Source organism: Macaca fascicularis, chromosome 6 (genome assembly GCF_037993035.2).
Source record: "Macaca fascicularis isolate 582-1 chromosome 6, T2T-MFA8v1.1".
Lineage (NCBI taxonomy): Eukaryota > Metazoa > Chordata > Mammalia > Primates > Cercopithecidae > Macaca > Macaca fascicularis.
The window spans coordinates 122,821,011-122,840,710 of NC_088380.1; the positions used below are offsets into that span (position 1 = coordinate 122,821,011).

The 19,700-nt window shown below is 37.1% G+C and overlaps 1 protein-coding gene across 11 annotated transcripts in view; it reads left to right on the forward strand.

The window, feature by feature from the left end:
- Nucleotides 1-19,700, forward strand: part of COMMD10 (COMM domain containing 10) — a 244,942-nt gene that overhangs the window by 98,002 nt on the left and 127,240 nt on the right. The window contains exon 6 of one of the 11 annotated variants that reach the window (XM_045394126.3): nt 9,716-18,658. The exons of the other annotated variants lie outside the window; for them this stretch is intronic. Within the exon in view, the coding sequence (XP_045250061.2) occupies nt 9,716-9,802 (87 nt within the window). The 3' untranslated portion in view covers nt 9,803-18,658. Of the gene's footprint in view, nt 1-9,715; nt 18,659-19,700 lie in introns of those variants that run through there. 11 annotated transcript variants of the gene reach the window in all.

Sequence of the window (19,700 nt, forward strand, 5' to 3'; positions counted from 1 at the left end):
CCTGTAGTCCCAGCTACTCGGGAGGCTGAGGCAGGAGAATGGCGTAAACCTGGGAGGTGGAGCTTGCAGTGAGCTGAGATCCGGCCACTGCACTCCAACCTGGGCGACAGAGCGAGACTCCGTCTCAAAAAAAAAAGAAAAAAGAATTAAAAACAAAGGCTCAAACATGAATATGTACACAGATATTTATAGCAGCACTATTCATAGCTAAAAGGTAGCAATAACCCTGTCTCAGTCCATTTGTGCTGCTATAACAAAATACCTAAGTTAGGTAATTTATAAGAAACAGAAATTTATCACTTACAATACTGGAGGCTGAAAAGTTCAAGATGTAGGGACTGGCATCCAGTGTCTGGTGAGGGCCTTCTTGCTGTGTCTTTACATAGCAGAAGAGCAAGAGGGAGTGAGCACACCCTTTCCTTCAAGCTTTTTTAAGTGCCTTAATCCCTTCCATGAGGGCTTTACCTTCATAACTGTATCACCTCTGAAAGGCCCCACCTTTTAATACTATTGTGTTTGTGATTTTGTTTCAACATATAAATTTTAAAGAATGCATTCAGATCATAGCAAACCCAAGTGTCTCTCAGTGAATGATAAACTGTGTTATATACATAGAATGGGGTATTACTGAGCTATAAAAAGGGTTGATGTACTGATATGTGCTCTAATGTGGATGAACCTTGAAAATGTTATACTGTGTAATAGAAGCCAGACACAAAAGATCACTTATTGTATGAATCTATTTATATGAAAAATCCAGGTTAGGCAAATCCATAGAAATAGCAGATTTGTAGTTGCAGGGTCTGGGAGGAGGAAAGAATGGAGAGTTGACCTTAATGGGTATAAGTTTCTTCTTGGTGTGGTAAAAGTGTTCTGTAATTAGAAAGCATTGTGGTTGTATTGGAAGCTACTAAATTGTACACTTTAAAGTGATTAAAATGGTAAATTTTATAAAAAGGCACACACACACATCCCTCTTAGAAATAAATCAACCCTTTAAGTTTACTGATGAGAAAATTCAGTCCCAGTGAGGTTAAATGATGTGTAAGTTGATTATTGGCACAGCTAGATGAGAACTTAATCTGATATAATGGAGAGAACATTGGACTTGAAGTGAGAAAGCTGAATTTAAATTTTTAGACTGTGGGAAATTTTCTGTGGTAAATACCCCAGTTCGAAAATGTGTTGGTAATACTTGCCTTGTAGGGTTGATAGAGTTAAATGAAATAATGTTTGTGAAATGCCTATTATGGCTCTCACATCATAAGTGACTAAAGTTAATGTTAGTTGAATTTGAATTTGCAGTGCTGTAGTTTATTATTAGGAATATGAGTTGCTCTGGAAAATAATTTTTATGATGAATATATTATCTTGAAGAATAGCTGAATACTGGCTTGGTGGGTTGTACAATAATTTGCTCTTTGAAAAAAAAAAAAAAACCTGTACAGTAATACAGTAATCTGCTTTTTAACCTGGCTATTAGAATTGAGACTGAGTTGTCTGTAGCCATCATTTTTAACAAATCACTGTTCCTTTTCTCTTTAGTAGAAATGATTCTTAAATGAATATAGAGGAAGAATACCACTTCCTTAATTACTAATATTCTATTGTAGGCTGCTTGAACTCCCTCCCTGTGGGATTTTTTTTCACAGTGACCTTTCAGAGAGTATGAACCGTGAAAGAAGAAATCCACAGGGATAGTATGGCAATGTGCCAACTGTAAATGTAGATAAAAAATTTGGCTTCTATGTCATCATCCTTAATTTTAATACTTTGTATTTACTTAGTAGCTTTCAGCTATAGGACTCAAAAGTCTACACATAGCCTCAAAACACCGCATTGAGACAGGCATAAAGTAATCATTATTTTTTGTTAAAAGAGGAAGTGAATGGTATTATTTAATTTTCAATTTTAGATTAAGAGAATAAATCATCTTTTAAAAATATGCTGTTAGTTACAGCATGGTCTTTTTTAAAAATGAGAAACCAGAAGTTTTTCTCCATCATGTTAATGATGGTCCAGTTTTCATCCCCATTTTAATTTGGTTATTTTTGCCACCTTTTTACTGATTGTAATTATGTGTTGATCTCATTTGATTCTAAAGTACAAGAAAATATGAAAATTATAAGCATACACCTTAAGTAGTTTCATTGACCTCTTTTAATTCGTGAAATCTTTTTTTTGCTATAAACAGATGAGTACAATAATTTGTAGATAGCTTTGTGAGTGGGTATTTTGTTTCCAGCTATACAGAAGTTGCCTAATAGCTACCCACTCAGGTATTTTAGATTGACATGGTAGTGACTGTTTAATAATAAGACTGCTACCACATAATAGCATATTTGTGCGTCTTTTCAACAGTGCACATGAATGACCTTTATGAATAAAATAGTGCTACCTAATTCTATATATTTTGGCTGTATGTTTCCTAAAAGTGATAATCTTTGGAGACTGATAGATCTTATATAGGTTAAGATACCAGATAAGTTTAAAAATACAAATTAAAATGGAATCTAATTAATAGTCATTCCTGAAAAAGTATAAGCATTTCTCATGAGGACATTTTCTGTCAAGAGGTAAGTGTGGGTCAGGGCTCCCCTTTGGAGGCTGAGGGGATATCTGATTTCTTCATAATATTATATAAAATTTGCAAGTGGCTGAGCTACCTTATTGTTTCTTCTGTGGATAAGGGCCTGCTGCCTTGAATTCTAGTCAGCCTGGATGGGTGGGGCTGATCAAAGCTGAGGGTCTTGATAGCTGCAGAGCATACAGTAATCACTGTACCTGATACCACCATATTCAAAGACAATAATGATAATAGATAAGCATTTATTGACCAATTAATACGTGCCAGGTATTGTTCTGTGGGCTTTTATGTTTTTTTTCTCATTGGGCCTTTGCAATTAATAAGCAGTGAGTTACTTCTTTTATTGGCCCAGAGCGCTGAAAATAATTTGCAGCTTAATAAAGTAGCCACTTTGCTTCCATAGTGATTGCTTTGCCACCTGTTTAAGTGTGGTCCATGGCTTCTCTAATAAACCCTATTCTCATAATCTTTATCTTGCTCTTAAACATTTTGTTTTGATACCCATGAAACCCTCCTCAGGGTAGATGAGTTATTTCCATTTGCCAAATGTGAAGAGTAAGAGAATGACCTTGATAAAGGGTTGGGTTGAGAATTGTTCCTGTTTTTTTTTCTGGTGGGGCTTTCTGAGTGATGGAGCACTTATAGTACTAGAGAATCAGAGAATTTGGGGGCATAAAATAGAATCCATACTGGAGATTTTTAGAGCTTAGCTACTCAACTGCAATACAAGTAGGCGGGAGGTCAGCTGAGATACTGATTGACTTCATATGCCCTTGGGGCAGCCAGGCAGTGTCTGAGGGGACCTGAGTTCCCAGCCACTCAGCCTCAAGCTGTGTTGTTACTTAACTGCTTTGTAGAGCGTAAACATTATCATTTTCTGTCAGTGCCAGAATGTGAGTTAGGTTTGGGAAGCATAATTTCACTTAGAAATGGAAAGAAGAAGAAATTTTATTTTATTACTTTTATTTTTAACCTAGTTCTCTCTCCCATTGTTTAATTGCTGATCAGATATATAAACTATTCATATTGGATTTATAACTTGAAATTTATACTGGGTAGTTTATTGTTAGTGATCTCAAAAGTTAATAGCAGCGACTTGCATAAAAGTGTAAACATTTCCTGAGCAATGCAATATGTGGCCACCAATCAGTTGTGTTAGTTGACAGAGGGCAAGCATGACCTGTTTTCTGAGAGTGCTGTTCACCTGGGTGCTTTTCATTTTCAATACTCCTTTTGGAGAAGTTTGGTTTACTAGTAGTTTCAGGTAATCTTGGGAGCTCTGATATAAAAATTCTTTCAGATAGTTTAGGTAAGAGTTATACATTAAGGGATTTATGTGGCAAGTTGGCCCAAGGCCATATATAAAGGCCACCTTTATTCGTCACACATAGTTTTCCTTAATCCTCATCTCTGCCAGCCTTGACCACAGAACTTACTTTTCTTTTTCTTTTTGCACATAATTTTAAAATGAGTGACAGCCCCCCTTTTTTTTTAAATATACGATGGGATCTCATTTTAGGGAGGGATGGAATTTAGGGTCTCACTTTAGTGCAAAAGGTGATAATCTCAGAGACAAGGCTGTTCATGAGAGGGAGAGGGAGTGCCTTGGGAAAGTACCACATTGAATCCCAGTATAACATTTCTTTTTTTCTTTTTTTTTTTTTTTAATTTATTTATTATTATTATACTTTAAGTTGTAGGGTACATGTGCATAACGTGCAGGTTTGTTACATATGTATACTTGTGCCATGTTGGTGTGCTGCACCCATCAACTCGTCATTTACATCAGGTATAACTCCCAATGCAATCCCTCCCCCCGCCTCCCTCCCCATGATAGGCCCCGGTGTGTGATGTTCCCCTTCCTGAGTCCAAGTGATCTCATTGTTCAGTTCCCACCTACGAGCGAGAACATGCGGTGTTTGGTTTTCTGTTCTTGTGATAGTTTGCTAAGAATGATGGTTTCCAGCTGCATCCATGTCCCTACAAAGGACACAAACTCATCCTTTTTTATGGCTGCATAGTATTCCATGGTGTATATGTGCCACATTTTCTTAATCCAATCTGTCACTGATGGACATTTGGGTTGATTCCAAGTCTTTGCTATTGTGAATAGTGCTGCAATAAACATACGTGTGCATGTGTCTTTATAGCAGCATAATTTATAATCCTTTGGGTGTATACCCAGTAATGGGATGGCTGGGTCATATGGTACATCTAGTTCTAGATCCTTGAGGGATCGCGATACTGTTTTCCATAATGGTTGAACTAGTTTACAATCCCACCAACAGTGTAAAAGTGTTCCTATTTCTCCACATCCTCTCCAGCACCTGTTGTTTCCTGACTTTTTAATGATTGCCATTCTAACTGGTGTGAGATGGTATCTCATTGTGGTTTTGATTTGCACTTCTCTGATGGCCAGTGATGATGAGCATTTTTTCATGTCTCTGTTGGCTGTATGAATGTCTTCTTTTCAGAAATGTCTGTTCATATCCTTTGCCCACTTTTTGATGGGGTTGTTTTTTTCTTGTAAATTTGTTTGAGTTCTTTGTAGGTTCTGGATATTAGCCCTTTGTCAGATGAGTAGATTGCAAAAATTTTCTCCCATTCTGTAGGTTGCCTGTTCACTCTGATGGTAGTTTCTTTTGCTGTGCAGAAGCTCTTTAGTTTAATGAGATCCCATTTGTCAATTTTGGCTTTTGCTGCCATTGCTTTTGGTGTTTTAGACATGAAGTCTTTGCCCATGCCTGTGTCCTGAATGGTACTACCTAGGTTTTCCTCTAGGATTTTTATGGTATTAGGTCTAACATTTAAGTCTCTAATCCATCTTGAATTAATTTTTGTATAAGGAGTAAGTATAACATTTCTAAATAAGTCTGTGGCGCCTATGTTACTTTTCTTTAGCAATTTTGTTGGAACTGTTGCTATTTTTTTAGTTAAGCACTCAGAATACATGTATGTATCTTTTAACATTGGTGTCATCTTTAGCACACATGAGATCCTGGAAACACCCAAGACCTTGGCATGCATTGACTGAGTAAACAGCAGATTCATCTTTTCCATCTTACACTCACTCCAGAGCTTACATTTTTTTCAGGGGAAGTGTGGACTTAATTGTCTGCATTATTTAGTTATTCTATTTCTGGTTGCAGAGTTTATAGTTGAATTAATACACATGAATCATAGTTAAATTCACATAAATATGAAGTTTCTATTAACTGGTGACTTGGGTTGTTTGTGCGTTGTCGTTACGTTTTACTTACATATGCCATCAGAATCTTCAGATTCTCTCTCATTTCTTTGAATTTAAAAACACTACTATTTTCATTAAGAAAGCCTCCTATTTCCATTTTCTACTGATTTATAGCATCAGAGCCTGTTAGGAGAGATAAAAGGTTCTTAAATATATGTTCTATATTTGTTAGATACATGTTTGTAAAAATTTTGTAGATAAATAGACATCCTGTGTATTCTGGTGAGAAAAAGAGGATAGTATAGATGATAGGTGCTAATTTTTAAATTGACAAAGGGAGGAATGTGACTATATTGTTTTAATGAGTGCCTAATTTGAAGAATTCTGACATGATTGTTTTTTCCCCTCCACATACAATGATTGTGATTCTTTTGCTTTCAGCCAAATTATTTTAATTAGATTTAGATTCAAGTATGACTGCCTCTCACAGTTTCTACTCTTGTAGGCTTTACTTACACTGCTTTAGACAATAGGGGTTTACCTTTATATTAGTAGCATTAATTATCCATTAATTTTTCTTCATTTAAAACCGTTAAATTTAATATATCACATTTATTAGTATAAGAAGAAATTATAGAAGTCAGTTATCTTAAATTGAGGTCCTACAATTTTTGAGAAGTATAAGTTTATTATATTTAAAAAAGTCTAGCTGAGGATTACTATTTGTGGTTTCTTTTTTCTTCATGTTAATAATAACGTAGAGAGTGCTTACATTTTGTTACTAAATAGCTGTGCGCCCTGAGACCAAAGCATTTCACCTCCCTGACCTTCCTGCATTTATGAACGAAATAAAGGGTTAAGCTGTCCTACTATCCAATTCCAAAATAACTCTGTATTGTATTTTTGACAAATAATAGAGAATAAGGTGAAGGACCAGTGGTGGCACTGGTATGTAGTAAAAACAGCACAAGCTTTGTTATCACACTGTCTGACACTTCAGAAGTTGCTGGAGGTTGTCAAGCAGATTACTTACCTGATTGAGGCTCAAATTCTGATCTGAAAATTGGGACAATAGCTACCTCACAAGGTTGTTCTGGAAATTAAATATGATAGCAAATATAAAAGCATCTATTACAGTACAGTTTCATTGATTGATATCTTCATTTCCTTGAAGATGTCTTTCCAGATTAGGGCTGGAGAATTAAAATGCCCAGCTTCTTACACCACCATTATTTGAGCTGGAAAATATGCCCTTTAAGCAACATTTTCATCCTACTTCATATCTATAGAAAGTTGGGGGCCTGGAGGCCTTTTGAATTTCGAATAGTTTCCATCTCTTTTAGTCTAAGTGGTATCACCTTGGCCAGTACAACTCTTAAGATTTTTGTAGGCCTTCTTTAATCTAATTCCGTAACCCCCTCAAGTTGGAATAAGTTCTTTATAATTCTTTTAGAGACATTAACAAAGGGTTTTACAGTTACTCTTCTGCTTTGATCTACTGTCCCAGACTATATTATATTTGGAGACTTATTTTGCCAGCTTATACACTGGAGATGAGAAGCAGTTGTGTTTTGCAACCCCACACAGTCCTTGCCCCCCTTTATTTTTTCTAAATTCTCCTTGTAACTGATGAGTTTTCTGTTTAGCTTATTTCTTTGTTGCCATATTGCCTTATGGTGTACAGTTAGGAACAACCAGTTTATTTTCAATATTCTGCCTAGAGATCTCAGGCAAATCCAAATGTTTATTAAGTAAATATTTCATCCTCTGAGTTTTATAGGGAACACAATTTTGCCATTTTTTTGTTACTGCATATCACAAGTTCCTATTTTTTCAGCCTCTGATAACAATTTTTTAATGAATTTCTAGTTTTTCCGAATAGATCGCTCACTGTTTTTCAAGCCGAAGGCCACTTTAATTACAAAGCCAATACTACATATTTTATTTTTTTAAAATTATGGCAGGACCTTACCTTTGGTAACATCAGTTAGCTATTGCTAATAACATACCATTTCAAAATTTAGTGGTTTAAAACAATAACCATTTATTTTTGTTCACAAGTCTATAGGTGGGCAAGGTAGTTGGCTGGCTGGGCTTGGCTGATCTAAGGCTGACTTGCTCATGTTTCAACAGTTTGCCGAGTCTAGTTTGGGATTTTAATCAGTGGGATGACTGGACTTAATGTCTGTTATCATTTAGCAGGTTACCCTGGGCTGTTCACTTCATTCAGAGAGAGCACAAAGGACATAGGATAGGCCTTTTGAGGTCTAGTACAGAACAGGCACACTGTTATTTTCATCATATTCTGTTGGCCAAAGGAATTTGAAAGAATAAGCCAGATTTAAGGAATAGGGAAATAGATTCTAATTGTTGATGAACATGCTGCAAAGTCATACTTCAAAGGTTATGTTTATAGTGAGAGGTGAAGATTTGGAGTCATTTCTGCAATTTACCAAAATATATGTGTTTAATTTTAAAGTAGTTGTACAGTTTATACTCCCACCAGCAGTGAATACAAGTTGTGATTGTTCTACATCATTTCCAGAACTTGCTAGTAATAGTCTTTTTAGTTTTAGCTATTTTGGTGGGTGTCTGGTGGTATTTTATTGTGGTTCTAATAGTCTCTGAATTGCTAAGATGGCTTGCCTTTACTTTTTTTTTTAGTCAACCATTTGAATATCTACTTTTGTGAAAGGATGGGGAGGTGTGCCTCCAAAGTCTGTGTTACCTTCTTGGGCTGCCATTTCTTCTAGATCCTGGCCTGTAAATCATTACTTTGTTGTTAACTCTCCAAGGCTTTCAAGCAGATCCTTGCCTGCCTGCCTGCCTGCCTGCAGATTCCTTCCTTCCTTCCTCCCTCCCTTTCCCTTCCCTCTTCCCCTCCCTCCCTTCCCCTCCCTCCATCCCTTTCCCTTTCCCCCCGTTCACCCTTCCCCTCCCTCCCTCCCTTCCCCTTCCCCTCCCTCCCTCCCTTCCCCCTTCCCCTCCCTCCATCCTCTCTCACCCTCTTCTCTCACCCTCCTCTCTCTCTCTTTCCCTTCTTCTTCCTCTTCGTCTTTCTCTTTCTCCCCCAGACGGAAGTGCAATGGCATGATCATAACTAACTGGAGCCTTGATCTCCTGGGCTCAAGCAGTCCTCTGGCCTAAGCCTCTCAAAGTGCTGGGATTATAGGAATGGGACACCATGCCTGGACAGCAAAAGTTTTAAAATTTACATTTTAAATTATATTTTCTTAAGTATTTTTACTTAATGCTTAGTGTGAAAATCTCCTATTACTGAAAGACTAATTCATTCCTGTCTCTGTAGTTTTGACTTTCATTAATCTGATGGATTTGAGGATCCATATCTAAAGCTTTAAGAATTAATGTACATTATGTAAAGACCTTTGTAAATGAAGTGTCATTTGCCTTGCAAACAGTTTTTTTTGTTTTTGTTTTTTGTTTTCTGAGATCAGACTAATTTATTGACAGTTTTGTTGTACTTGACAAGTAACAGGTGCTAACATCTTTTGCAGTCTTGTCACAGGGACTAGAGGGTCTAGGTCACCATGTTCATTAATGAAGTCCAGGAAATTTTATTTCTCCTATGGCTAATCATTTACGTTTGACATGAATCTCTCATCTGTGCCTCTAGTCTCTCTGCTTCTACCTTTGTCTTCTATAGTGTGTTGCTCTCATAATAGTCATCCTTTTAAAATATAATTCAGATAATTTCTTTGTTCTGTATATTTTACAGGCTTTCCTTATAACTCGGAGTAAAACCCAAAGGCCTGTAAGAACCTACATGATCTAAACTCATGCTGCCTATTTGATTTCACCTCTTACCTTGTTCCCCCAGCCCCTCCACTCTGTTATGACCATAGAAGTTGCCTTGTGTTTCCTGACACTCCAAAATGCTCTTGCCTCATGGCCTTTGCACTTTTCATTTTCTCCTCTAGAATGCTTCTTCCCTGGATATCCACATGGATTGCTGTTTCCCTTCTGTTAGGTCTCTACTCGAGTATCATCAGAGAGGCCTTCCCTGAGCATACATTGCAAGTAATTACAGTGTCCCTCCTGTCACTCTTTATCCAAGTTCTGAGGTAGGTGCTGAGGAAATAAAAAGGATATTACGGTTCCTGCTCTGGACAAACTCAGTGATGTGAGAGAAAAAGGCTTTATGCAGTGCAGTTAATTGGGAAATGTGTCAAGCACCTAAAGTGGTGCCCCAAACACTGGATGCTTATACATGATAATGAACTATGGAGGTTTATTCCAAGTACAGGCTGAGTGCAAGATGCATGGGGTTGATATTGTCTAGATCCATAGAGAAGACTCCACAGAGGAAAACACATTTGAATTAGGCCTTAAACAGTAAGTGAAAAAAGGAATGCATGGTCTGGGTAAAAGGAAGAGTATACACAATGACTAAATTTATTAAGATTGAAACTTAAATGTATTGCTTGGAAAAATGTTTAATTCACCTCCCTAGTGGCTTAAAAAATAGTTAGAAAACATGTCATTTACAATATGAATAGATTGTTCCAATAACACTGTATTATGACTTTTCAGGATGGAATAGTTATGGACCAGGAATTGGAGGCAGTAAAGTACCTAATGTGATGTTGATATGCTAGACGCTTATAAATGGTAGTGAATTATAGAAGTCCGTTTCAAGTGCAGTGAGATAGCAAACAAGAGGTTGTTTTCTGCCCATTTGCCTCCTTTACTAGACCCTTGAACTTATTTTCTGCCTAACAAGTAAATGAGACTAGAAATAGAGATACGGGAGAGACTGTAATGAGTATTTGGATATATGTGTTGCAGAATTGTTACGACTTTTGCTACAGGTTACTGTTTTGAGGACGAACTATGAATTTTTAAAAAATATAAATTTACTCTGAAAATTTAGCTCAAATTCATTTGTTAATGAATTTGTACCTGCATTCGGCAATGAGCTGAATCCATTGTATTTTGACTTTCTCCTAGTAACTTAGCATCCTAATATCAGATGCTGTATTAAAACACGAGGAAGACAAGATGCTCTTTTTAATTAAATGTGATAGATAAAGCTAGAAAGACAGGTATGCAACTGAAGATGGATGAGTCTCTTAGGTACAAGGTAATAGATTTATACTCTTTAACAGCTCTTTTGATTGCATCACATCTAAAGATTTTATTTGAAGAAAAAGCCTAAGGAAGAACTGCTGTCTGTGAAAGTGCAAAGTAAATACCTGTATTGAAATGAACAATCTGCTGATACCAGAAACTTCTTTATTGTGAAAGCCTCTGTTATTTTCTTGGTCATCAGAACCTTGGCATATAAAAATTTAAGAAATCCCGTGGCTTTAGTTAAGACAACATGCATCTCATCACCTTTGTAATGAAAGTAGGAAGAGGATGTAGGAGAATGTTTCGGGTTCTGTGTTCTGCCTCTTTTACGGGAAGCAGTGTGATTCAGTACAATTGTTCTCATTTGCCAGTTGGTGAACCTGTGCTATTCTGTGTTGAAAATATTGGTATAAGGCTTTTTTCCCCAGGAGGCTTGTTTCTTAATTTCAGGTACTTTTTGTTCATGTTAATATCAGTTTTTAAAATAATACTGATGGTAAATAGTAGGGCTTTGAAAAATATCTCATTTCTTGGGAAATGAAATATTGATGGCGCCATGAAGTCTGCCAGTTGATTGGTTTGTTTTTGGTAAATGTGTATGTGCATGTGTATCTGTGTATTGTACTGGTCTGTGAAATCTAAATGTCTGGAAACTACTGATTACCTAGAAAGATCACGGGCTTTGGATTCAGCATACCTGGTTTAAATTCTTTCTCTGCTATGTTCTTATCTTTGTCATCTTTAAAATTGGGATGTGAATACTTATTTCCTAGGGTGGTTGTGAGAATTGACGAAGATAATGTATATATAATGATGTAGTGCCAGGTGTACAATAAAAGCTGAATAAATGTATTTCTTTCTTTTTCTTATAAGTGGTTGGGAATAGAATCTCAGGGGAAGTTACAAGTACAGTTGACCCTTGAACAATGCCGGGGCTAGGGGCACCAGCCCCTGTGCAGTGAAAAATCAGCATGTGACTTTTGACTCCCCAAGACCTTTATTACTAGTTGCCTACTGTTGACCAGAAGCCTCACCAATAACAGTCAACATATATTTTATATATTATATATATTATGTACTGTATTTTAGCAATAAAATAAGTTAGAGAAAGGAAAATGTTATTAAGAAAATCATAAGGAAGAGAAAATATGTTATTTCTTCATAAAGTGAAAGTGGAAGCAGATCTTCATAAAGATCTTCATCCTCATCATCTTCATGTTGAATAGTAGGAGGAAGAGAAAGGGTTGGTCTTGCCATCTCAGGTGGCAGAGGCAGAATAGATGGAGAAGGTGGAAGGGGAGGCACGAGAGGCAGGTGCATTTCATATAACTTTTATGGGGAAAAAAAACCCTCATGTACAAGTGGACCCCTGCAGTGCACACCTCTATTCTGTGGGCTTTTAAATAATCTTTTGAAAATATGCTGCTAGTTACGGTGTGGTCTTTTTTAAAATGAGAAATCAGAAGTTTTTCTCCCTCACGTTAATGATGGTCCAATTTTCATCACCATTTAAATTTGGTTATTTTTGCCACTTTTTGACTGATTGTAATATATGTTGACCTCATTTGATTCTAAAGTACAAGAAAATACGAAAATTATAAGCATGCACCTTAAGTAGTTTCATTGACCTATTGAAATTTATGAAATCTTTTTTGCTATAAACAGATGAGTACAATAATTTATAGATAGCTTTGTGAGTGTGGGTATTTTGTTTCCGGTTATACAGAAGTTGCATAATAGTCACCCACTCAGGTATTTTAGATTGGCATGGTAGTGACTGTCTAATAAGACTGCTACTATGTAATAGCACATACAGATAAGTGATATATCTATATATGTACATATATAGATTTTCTTTTTTTTATCATTCTCTATAATTGAACTTGCCAATTTAGAACTAATTTGGTTGAAAACATTAAATTGTAGATAACACTATAATTAACAACAAAAGTGTGTACTTTGCTTGAGAAATCTAAGTGTTTTAGAAACAGTGGTAAATGTCTCTATCAGTGTTTGGTTATCGCACAGAACACCTTATAGGGTCTACTTCAGAGTAGTAGTTTTGGAACTATTTTAGATACAACACCTTTTCAAAAAATTTATCAGATATTCAGAGTCTTAATATGTATCTGACAAAAATGGAGCAACTCTTGCTGGGTGAATGGGAGTGAAGGAGCCAGGCATTGTTAAGGATTTGTCTTGCTTATACTCCTCTGTCAGTTTCTAGAAACCTCTCTGCCACCTGTGGGGCTTCTTTACCAATTCTTTAGAGGTTCAGATAAGAAGAGTCTTGACTTAAAGACTAAGCTAAAGGAATAAATAATTATTTTACTGGAGTGAGGAATTTTTAGATAATTCAGCATTAGATATATACAAGTAACTTTTAATATCGAGAGGTAAAACATATTTCTCTACTAACTGGATCTTAGATTTTTAAAAGCATCTTTGTAATTTAAAAAATTGGCCTTTTCTTCTTAAAAATGTCTTATAATTTAAAAAAAGATAAAACAGGGCCAGGCACGGTAGCTCACTCCTGTAATCCCAGCACTTTGGGAGGCTGAGGCAGGCAGATCACCCAAGGTCAGGAGTTGGAGACTAGCCTGGCCAACATGGTGAAACCCCACCTCTAGTAAAAAAAACAAACAAAAAAAAATACAAAGAAAATGGGCCAGACGTGGTAGTGGATGCCTGTAATTCCAGCTACTCGGGAGGCTGAGGCAGGGAATCGCTTGCACCCGGGAGGTGGACGTTGCAGTGAGCCAAGATCGCGCTACTGCACTCCAGCCTGGGCAATAATAGTAACACTCTGTCTCCAAAAAAAAAAAAATGGATAAACCAAAAAATCAACACAAGGAAACTATCTTGATGATTTTGTGAATAGTTTATAGTATATAGGATTAATTTTATGGTATGGCATTCTTGAATTAGTGGAGATTATTATTTTATTATTATAATGTAAAGCACTAAGTTATGTCTTCTTCAACCATTTTTTGTTTAGAATGCTTTCTATGCTTTTGAGAAAAGATGAAATTATATGTCTCTCTTAATTTTTTAAATTAAATGATGTTCAAGGGAAAACCCACCCAGTTTCCATTTGTGTGAAATTTATGTATGTTTTTGGTGTTGTCTTGTATATAAGTAAATAAACATAGTTTCTACCCTTTCTCATTAGAAGTTACAGGTTTATGTACAAAGGGGTGATGGAAATACTTTGTGTAACTATTTTCCTTAGTCAATATAACACTCTGAGGCCAGGCCTGGTGACTCACGTCTGTAATCCCAGCACTTTGGGAGGCTAAGAAGGGCAGATCACCTGATGTCAGGAGTTCGAGACCAGCTCTGCAAACATGGTAAAAACCCCGCCTCTACTAAAAATACAAAAAAAAAAAATTTGTATTTTTTTTCTGGGTATGGTGGCACATGCTTGTAATTCCAGCTACCCAGGAGGCTGAGGCAGGAGAACTGCTTGAACCCAGGAGGCGGAGGTTTCAGTGAGCCGAGATTGGGCCATTCACTGCATTCCAGCCTGGGCACCACAGTGAGACTTGGTCTCAAAGAAAATAAAAATGAAAAACCACTCTGTATTAATTTCTGTTTTGTATTTCTGGTTAATTTTTCCCCGACCTCCAAATAAGTGGGAGTAATTGACAGTTGTTCACACAAAAGTTTAGATAATTCTATGATTAATTTTTCATTGGTTTAGAAAAGTGTCTCAGTGAGCATGCCTGTGTTGTCCAATGTTCATGCCATTACTGCTAATGAAATAAAAATGTTAAGCAAAAATAGTAACTGTCTATTTTAGTAACTGTCTATTTTCAGTTAGCTTTTAAAACACTAATTATAAAAGCTAACTTGTGGTTTACAAATGACCACATATATCTTTATTTCAAGGAAATTCTGGGTTACTTCATCTATTTACTCATAATAATGTCTGAAATAGTAAAAAGAGTGTGGATCTGGGTTTCACCACTAATTAAGAGTTAGTTGCAAAATTTTGGGGAAAAATTTATAATGTTCTTAGGTGGGTTGTGTTGTACAGCCCAAAGACGATATTTTACGTACTTTCACTTAATAAGCTGTAATGTGCCCTTGGCAAAGGAGGATGAAGAGGAGGTATAGCCTGAGCCCTGGAATTTGTCTGAAGTTCTTGGAGACTAAAGCACCCATGAAGACTTGGATCTACACAGAATGAATCATGGCCAAGACATGAAAAGTCAGTGATAAAGTCAGTATTGATCTCAGTCTATCGCTTACAGCTTTTCTAATTTTTAAAACATATTTAAAGAAAGTGTGTATCCCTCTCAAGTTTCTGACATGTCCTTATGCTGTTGAGGACCGAAGAGAATCCCTGAGACTAAGATGAGAATTGGCAGTGAACAATGAAAAGGAATTAAAATGAGAAAAGTCTGAATTATCTGGTTGCATTGATGAGGGAGTGCCTATGGTGAAAAGCATACCTCAGGCTATTTTAAATATCCTCTTAATCAGGTTCTCCTGGCTTTCATGCTTTGCTTGAAACACAGCTCTGATAATGCGTATTGTTGGTAATTGTATTTAAGGAGTATTTTTGGTAATTGTAATTTCTTATTACAAATTAACAGCCACTCACATGCTTCTTATGTACTTGGTGTATTAGTTGGCTAGGGCTGCCAAAATATCACAGGGTGGATAGTTTGAAAAACAGGCATTTATTTCTCACAGTTCTGGAAGAAAGTTTAAAATCAAGGTCTTGGGAAATTTGGTTTCTGGTGAGGGCTGTCTTTCTAGCTTGTAGATGCCTGCCTGCCTTGTCCTCACATAATCTTTCCTAGGGGTGTGTGTGTGCACTTGCACGTGCGCGGAGTTGATAGCGAGTGAGCTCTCAGGTGTCTTTTATTTACTTAAGTTTCTTTTTCTTTTATCTTATTTTCTAATCTAGTCTTCAGAGAGATGGTGTCTCTTCTTATAAAGGCACTCATTCTAACAGATCAGTGCTGTACCCTTGTGACCTTATTTAACCTTAAATACTTCCTTAGAGGCCCCATCTCCAAATGCAGCCACACTGGTGTTTACGGCTGTAAAATGAATTTTGGAGTATACAAGAATTCAGTTAATAATACTTGATTACCCTGTATCTGCCCTGGAGAGGTGGTTTATCTTACCCTTTTTTAGTCTAATCACATTTGGTGACATGCATTGAGGTGGGTCAACTATGATGGCAAACTCACTAAGAGTGTCATCCTGAACTATCCTGCATCGCTTGTGGCATGCCTAGACATTGTATGGCAGAATAAGCTAGCACATTTAAATAATTCTATAGTTTTATTCCTTGGCACATGGACTTGAGTCCCTTTGTCTGCAAAATGGTGATGATAATAGTTGTTCCTTAAAGTTGTTATTGGTCATAGTTGTTTAAGGGAATATATATTTTGAATTATAAGATGCAAAGATTATTTTTTATAAAAATGTACAATGTTCCTTTTTCTATTATTTGCAGAGCTTAAGGACTTGAATCCAGATCTTCTAATTACAAGTATAAGACTCTAGCCAAACATAACCATTTTTTCCAGGATAATTGGAATTCTCCATAGACAAGCACTCTAAGGGAAGTTCTGGCAAGTTTTTATTTGCACCATCTAATGCATTGAAATAAATTGCACCATCTAATAAATTGATATGCTGTGCTTCTAGCACTCGAGCTCTGTTAAGGGACAGACTACCTCTTCAAGTGGGTCCCTGGCCCCCGTGCCTCCTGATGGGGAGATACCTCCCAGCAGGAATTGACAGGCACCTCAGACAGGAGAGATCCAGCTGGCATCTGGCAGGTGTTGCTCTGAGACAAAGCTTCCAGAGGAAGGAACAGGCAGCAATCTTTGCTGTTCTACAGCCTCCTCTGGTGATACCCAGGCAAACAGAGTCTGGAGTGGACCTCCACCAAACTCCAGCAGACTTGCAGCAGAGGGGCCTGAGTGTTAGAAGGAAAACTAAAAAACAGAAAGGAATAGAATCAACATCAACATAAAGGACATCCACACAAAAACCCCATCCAAAGGTCACCAACATCAAAGACCAAAGGTAGATAAATCCATGAAGATGAGGAAAAACCAATGCAGAAAGACTAAAAATTCCCCAAACCAGAATGCCCCTTCTCTTCCAAAGGATCACAATTCCTCACCAGCAAGGGAACAAAACTGGATGGAGGGTGAGTTTGACAAATTGACAGAAGTAGGTTTCAGAAGAAATCGGTTATAACAAACTTCTCCGAGCTAAAGGAGCATGTTCTAACCCAATGCAAGGAAGCTAAGAACCTTGAAAAAAGGTTACAGAAATTGCTAACTAAAATAACCAGTTTAGAGAAGAACATAAATGACTTGATGGAGCTGAAAAACACAGCACGAGAACTTCGTGAAGCATACACAGGTATCAATAGCTGAATCAATCAAGCAGAAGTAAGGATGTCAGATTGAATATCAGCTTAATGAAATAAAGCGTGAAGACAAGAATAGAGAAAAAAGAATGGAAAGGAATGAACAAAAACTCCAAGAAATATGGGGCTATGCGAAAAGACCAAACCTATGTTTGATTGGTGTACCTGAAAGTGGCGGGGAGAATGGAACCAAGTTGGAAAACACTCTTCAGGATGTTATCCAGGAGAACTTCCCCAACCTAGCAAGACAGGACAACATTCAAATTTAGGAAATACAGACACCACCACAAAGATACTGCTCGTGAAGAGCAACCCCAAGACACATAATCATCAGATTCACCAAGGTGGACATGAAGGAAAAAATGTTAAGGGCAGCCAGAGAGACAGGTCAAGGAAGCCCATCAGACTAACAGCGGATGTCTCAGAAGAAACCCTAAAGCCAGAAGAGAGTGGGGACCAAGATTCAACACTCTTAAAGAAAAGAATTTTCAACCCAGAATTTCATATCGAGCCAAACTAAGCTCCATAAGTGAAGGAGAAATAAAATCCTTTACAGACAACCAGATGCTAAGGGATTTTGTCACCACCAGGGAGGGCTGCCTTACAAGAGCTCCTGAAGGAAGCACTAAATATGGAAAGGAAAAACTGGTACCAGCCACTGCAGAAACATACAAAATTGTAAAGACCGTCGACACTATGAAGAAACTGCATCAACTAACAGGCAATATAACCAGCTACCATCATAATAACAGGATCAAATTCACATGTAACAATATTAATCTTAAATGTAAATGGGCTAAATGCCCCAATTAAAAGACACACACTGGCAAATTGGATAGAGTCAAGACCCATTGGTGTGCTGTATTCAGGAGACCCATCTCACATGCAAAGGCACACATAGGCTCAAAATAAAGGGATGGAGGAATATTTACCAACAAAATGGAAAGAAAAAAAAAGCAGGGGTTGCAGTCCTAGTGTCTGATAAAACAGACTTTAAAGCAACAGATAAAAAAAGACAAAGGGCATTACATAATGAAAAGGGATCAATGCAACACAAGAAGAGCTAACTTTCCTAAATATATGTGCACTCAATACAGGAGCACCCAGATTCATAAAGCAAGTTCTTAGAGACCTATGAAGAGACTTAGACTCCCACACAATAATAGTGGGAGACTTTAACACCACACTTTTGACACTAGATCAATGTGACAGAAAATTAATAAGGATATTCAGGACTTGAACTCAGTGCTGGACCAAGCAGACCTAATAGACATCTGCAGAACTCTCCACTCCAGTCAACAAAATATATATTCTTCTCAGCACCACATCCCACACTTATTCTGAAATTGACCACATAATTGGAAGTAAAATACTCCTCAGCAAATGCAAAAGAATGGAAATCATAAGAAACAGACTCTCAGACCACAGTGCAATCAAATTAGAACTCAGGATTTAAAAACTCAAAACCACACAACTATATGGAAACTGAACAACCTGCTGTTGAATGGCTACTGGGTAAATAATGAAATGAAGGCAGAAATAAAAAGTTCTTTGAAACCAATGAGAACAAAGATACAACCTACCAGAATCTGTGGGACACAGCTAAAGCAGTGTTTAGAAGGAAATTTATAGCACTAACTGCCCACAGGAGAAAGCAGGAAAGATCTAAAATTGACACCTGACCATCACAATTAAAGGACCATCACAATTAAGAGAAGCAGGAGCAAACAAATTCAAAAGCTAGCAGAAGACAAGAAATAACTAAGATCAGAGCAGAACTGAAGGAGACAGAGACATGAAAAACCAATTCAAAAAATAAATTGATTCAAAAAAATCAATGAATCCAGGATTTAACAAAATAGATAGGCTTCTAGCCACACTAATAAAGAAGAAAAGAGAGAAGAATTAAATAGACACAATAAAAAATGATAAAGGGTATATCACCACTGATCTCACAGAAATACAAACGACCATCAGAGAATACTATAAACACCTCTACACAAATAAAGTCGAAAATCTAGAAGAAATGGATACCTTCCTAGACGCATACACCTCCCAAGACTAAACCAGGAAGAAGTTGAATCTCTGAATAGACCAATAGCAAGTTCTGAAATTGAGTCAGTAATTAATGACCTACCAACCAAAAAAAGCCCAGGACCAGACAGCTTCATAGCTGAATTCTACCAGAGGTACAAAGAAGAGCTGGTACCATTCCTTCTGAAACTGTTCCGAACAATAGAAAAAGAGGGACTCCTCCCTAACTCATTTTATGAGACTAGCATTATCCTGATATCAAAACCTGGCAGAGACAAACAAAAAAAGAAAATGTTGGCTGGGCGCAGTGGCTCATGCCTGTAATCCCAGCACTTTGGGAGGCCAAGGTGGGTGGATCATGAGGTCAGGAGATCGAGATCATCCTGGCTAAC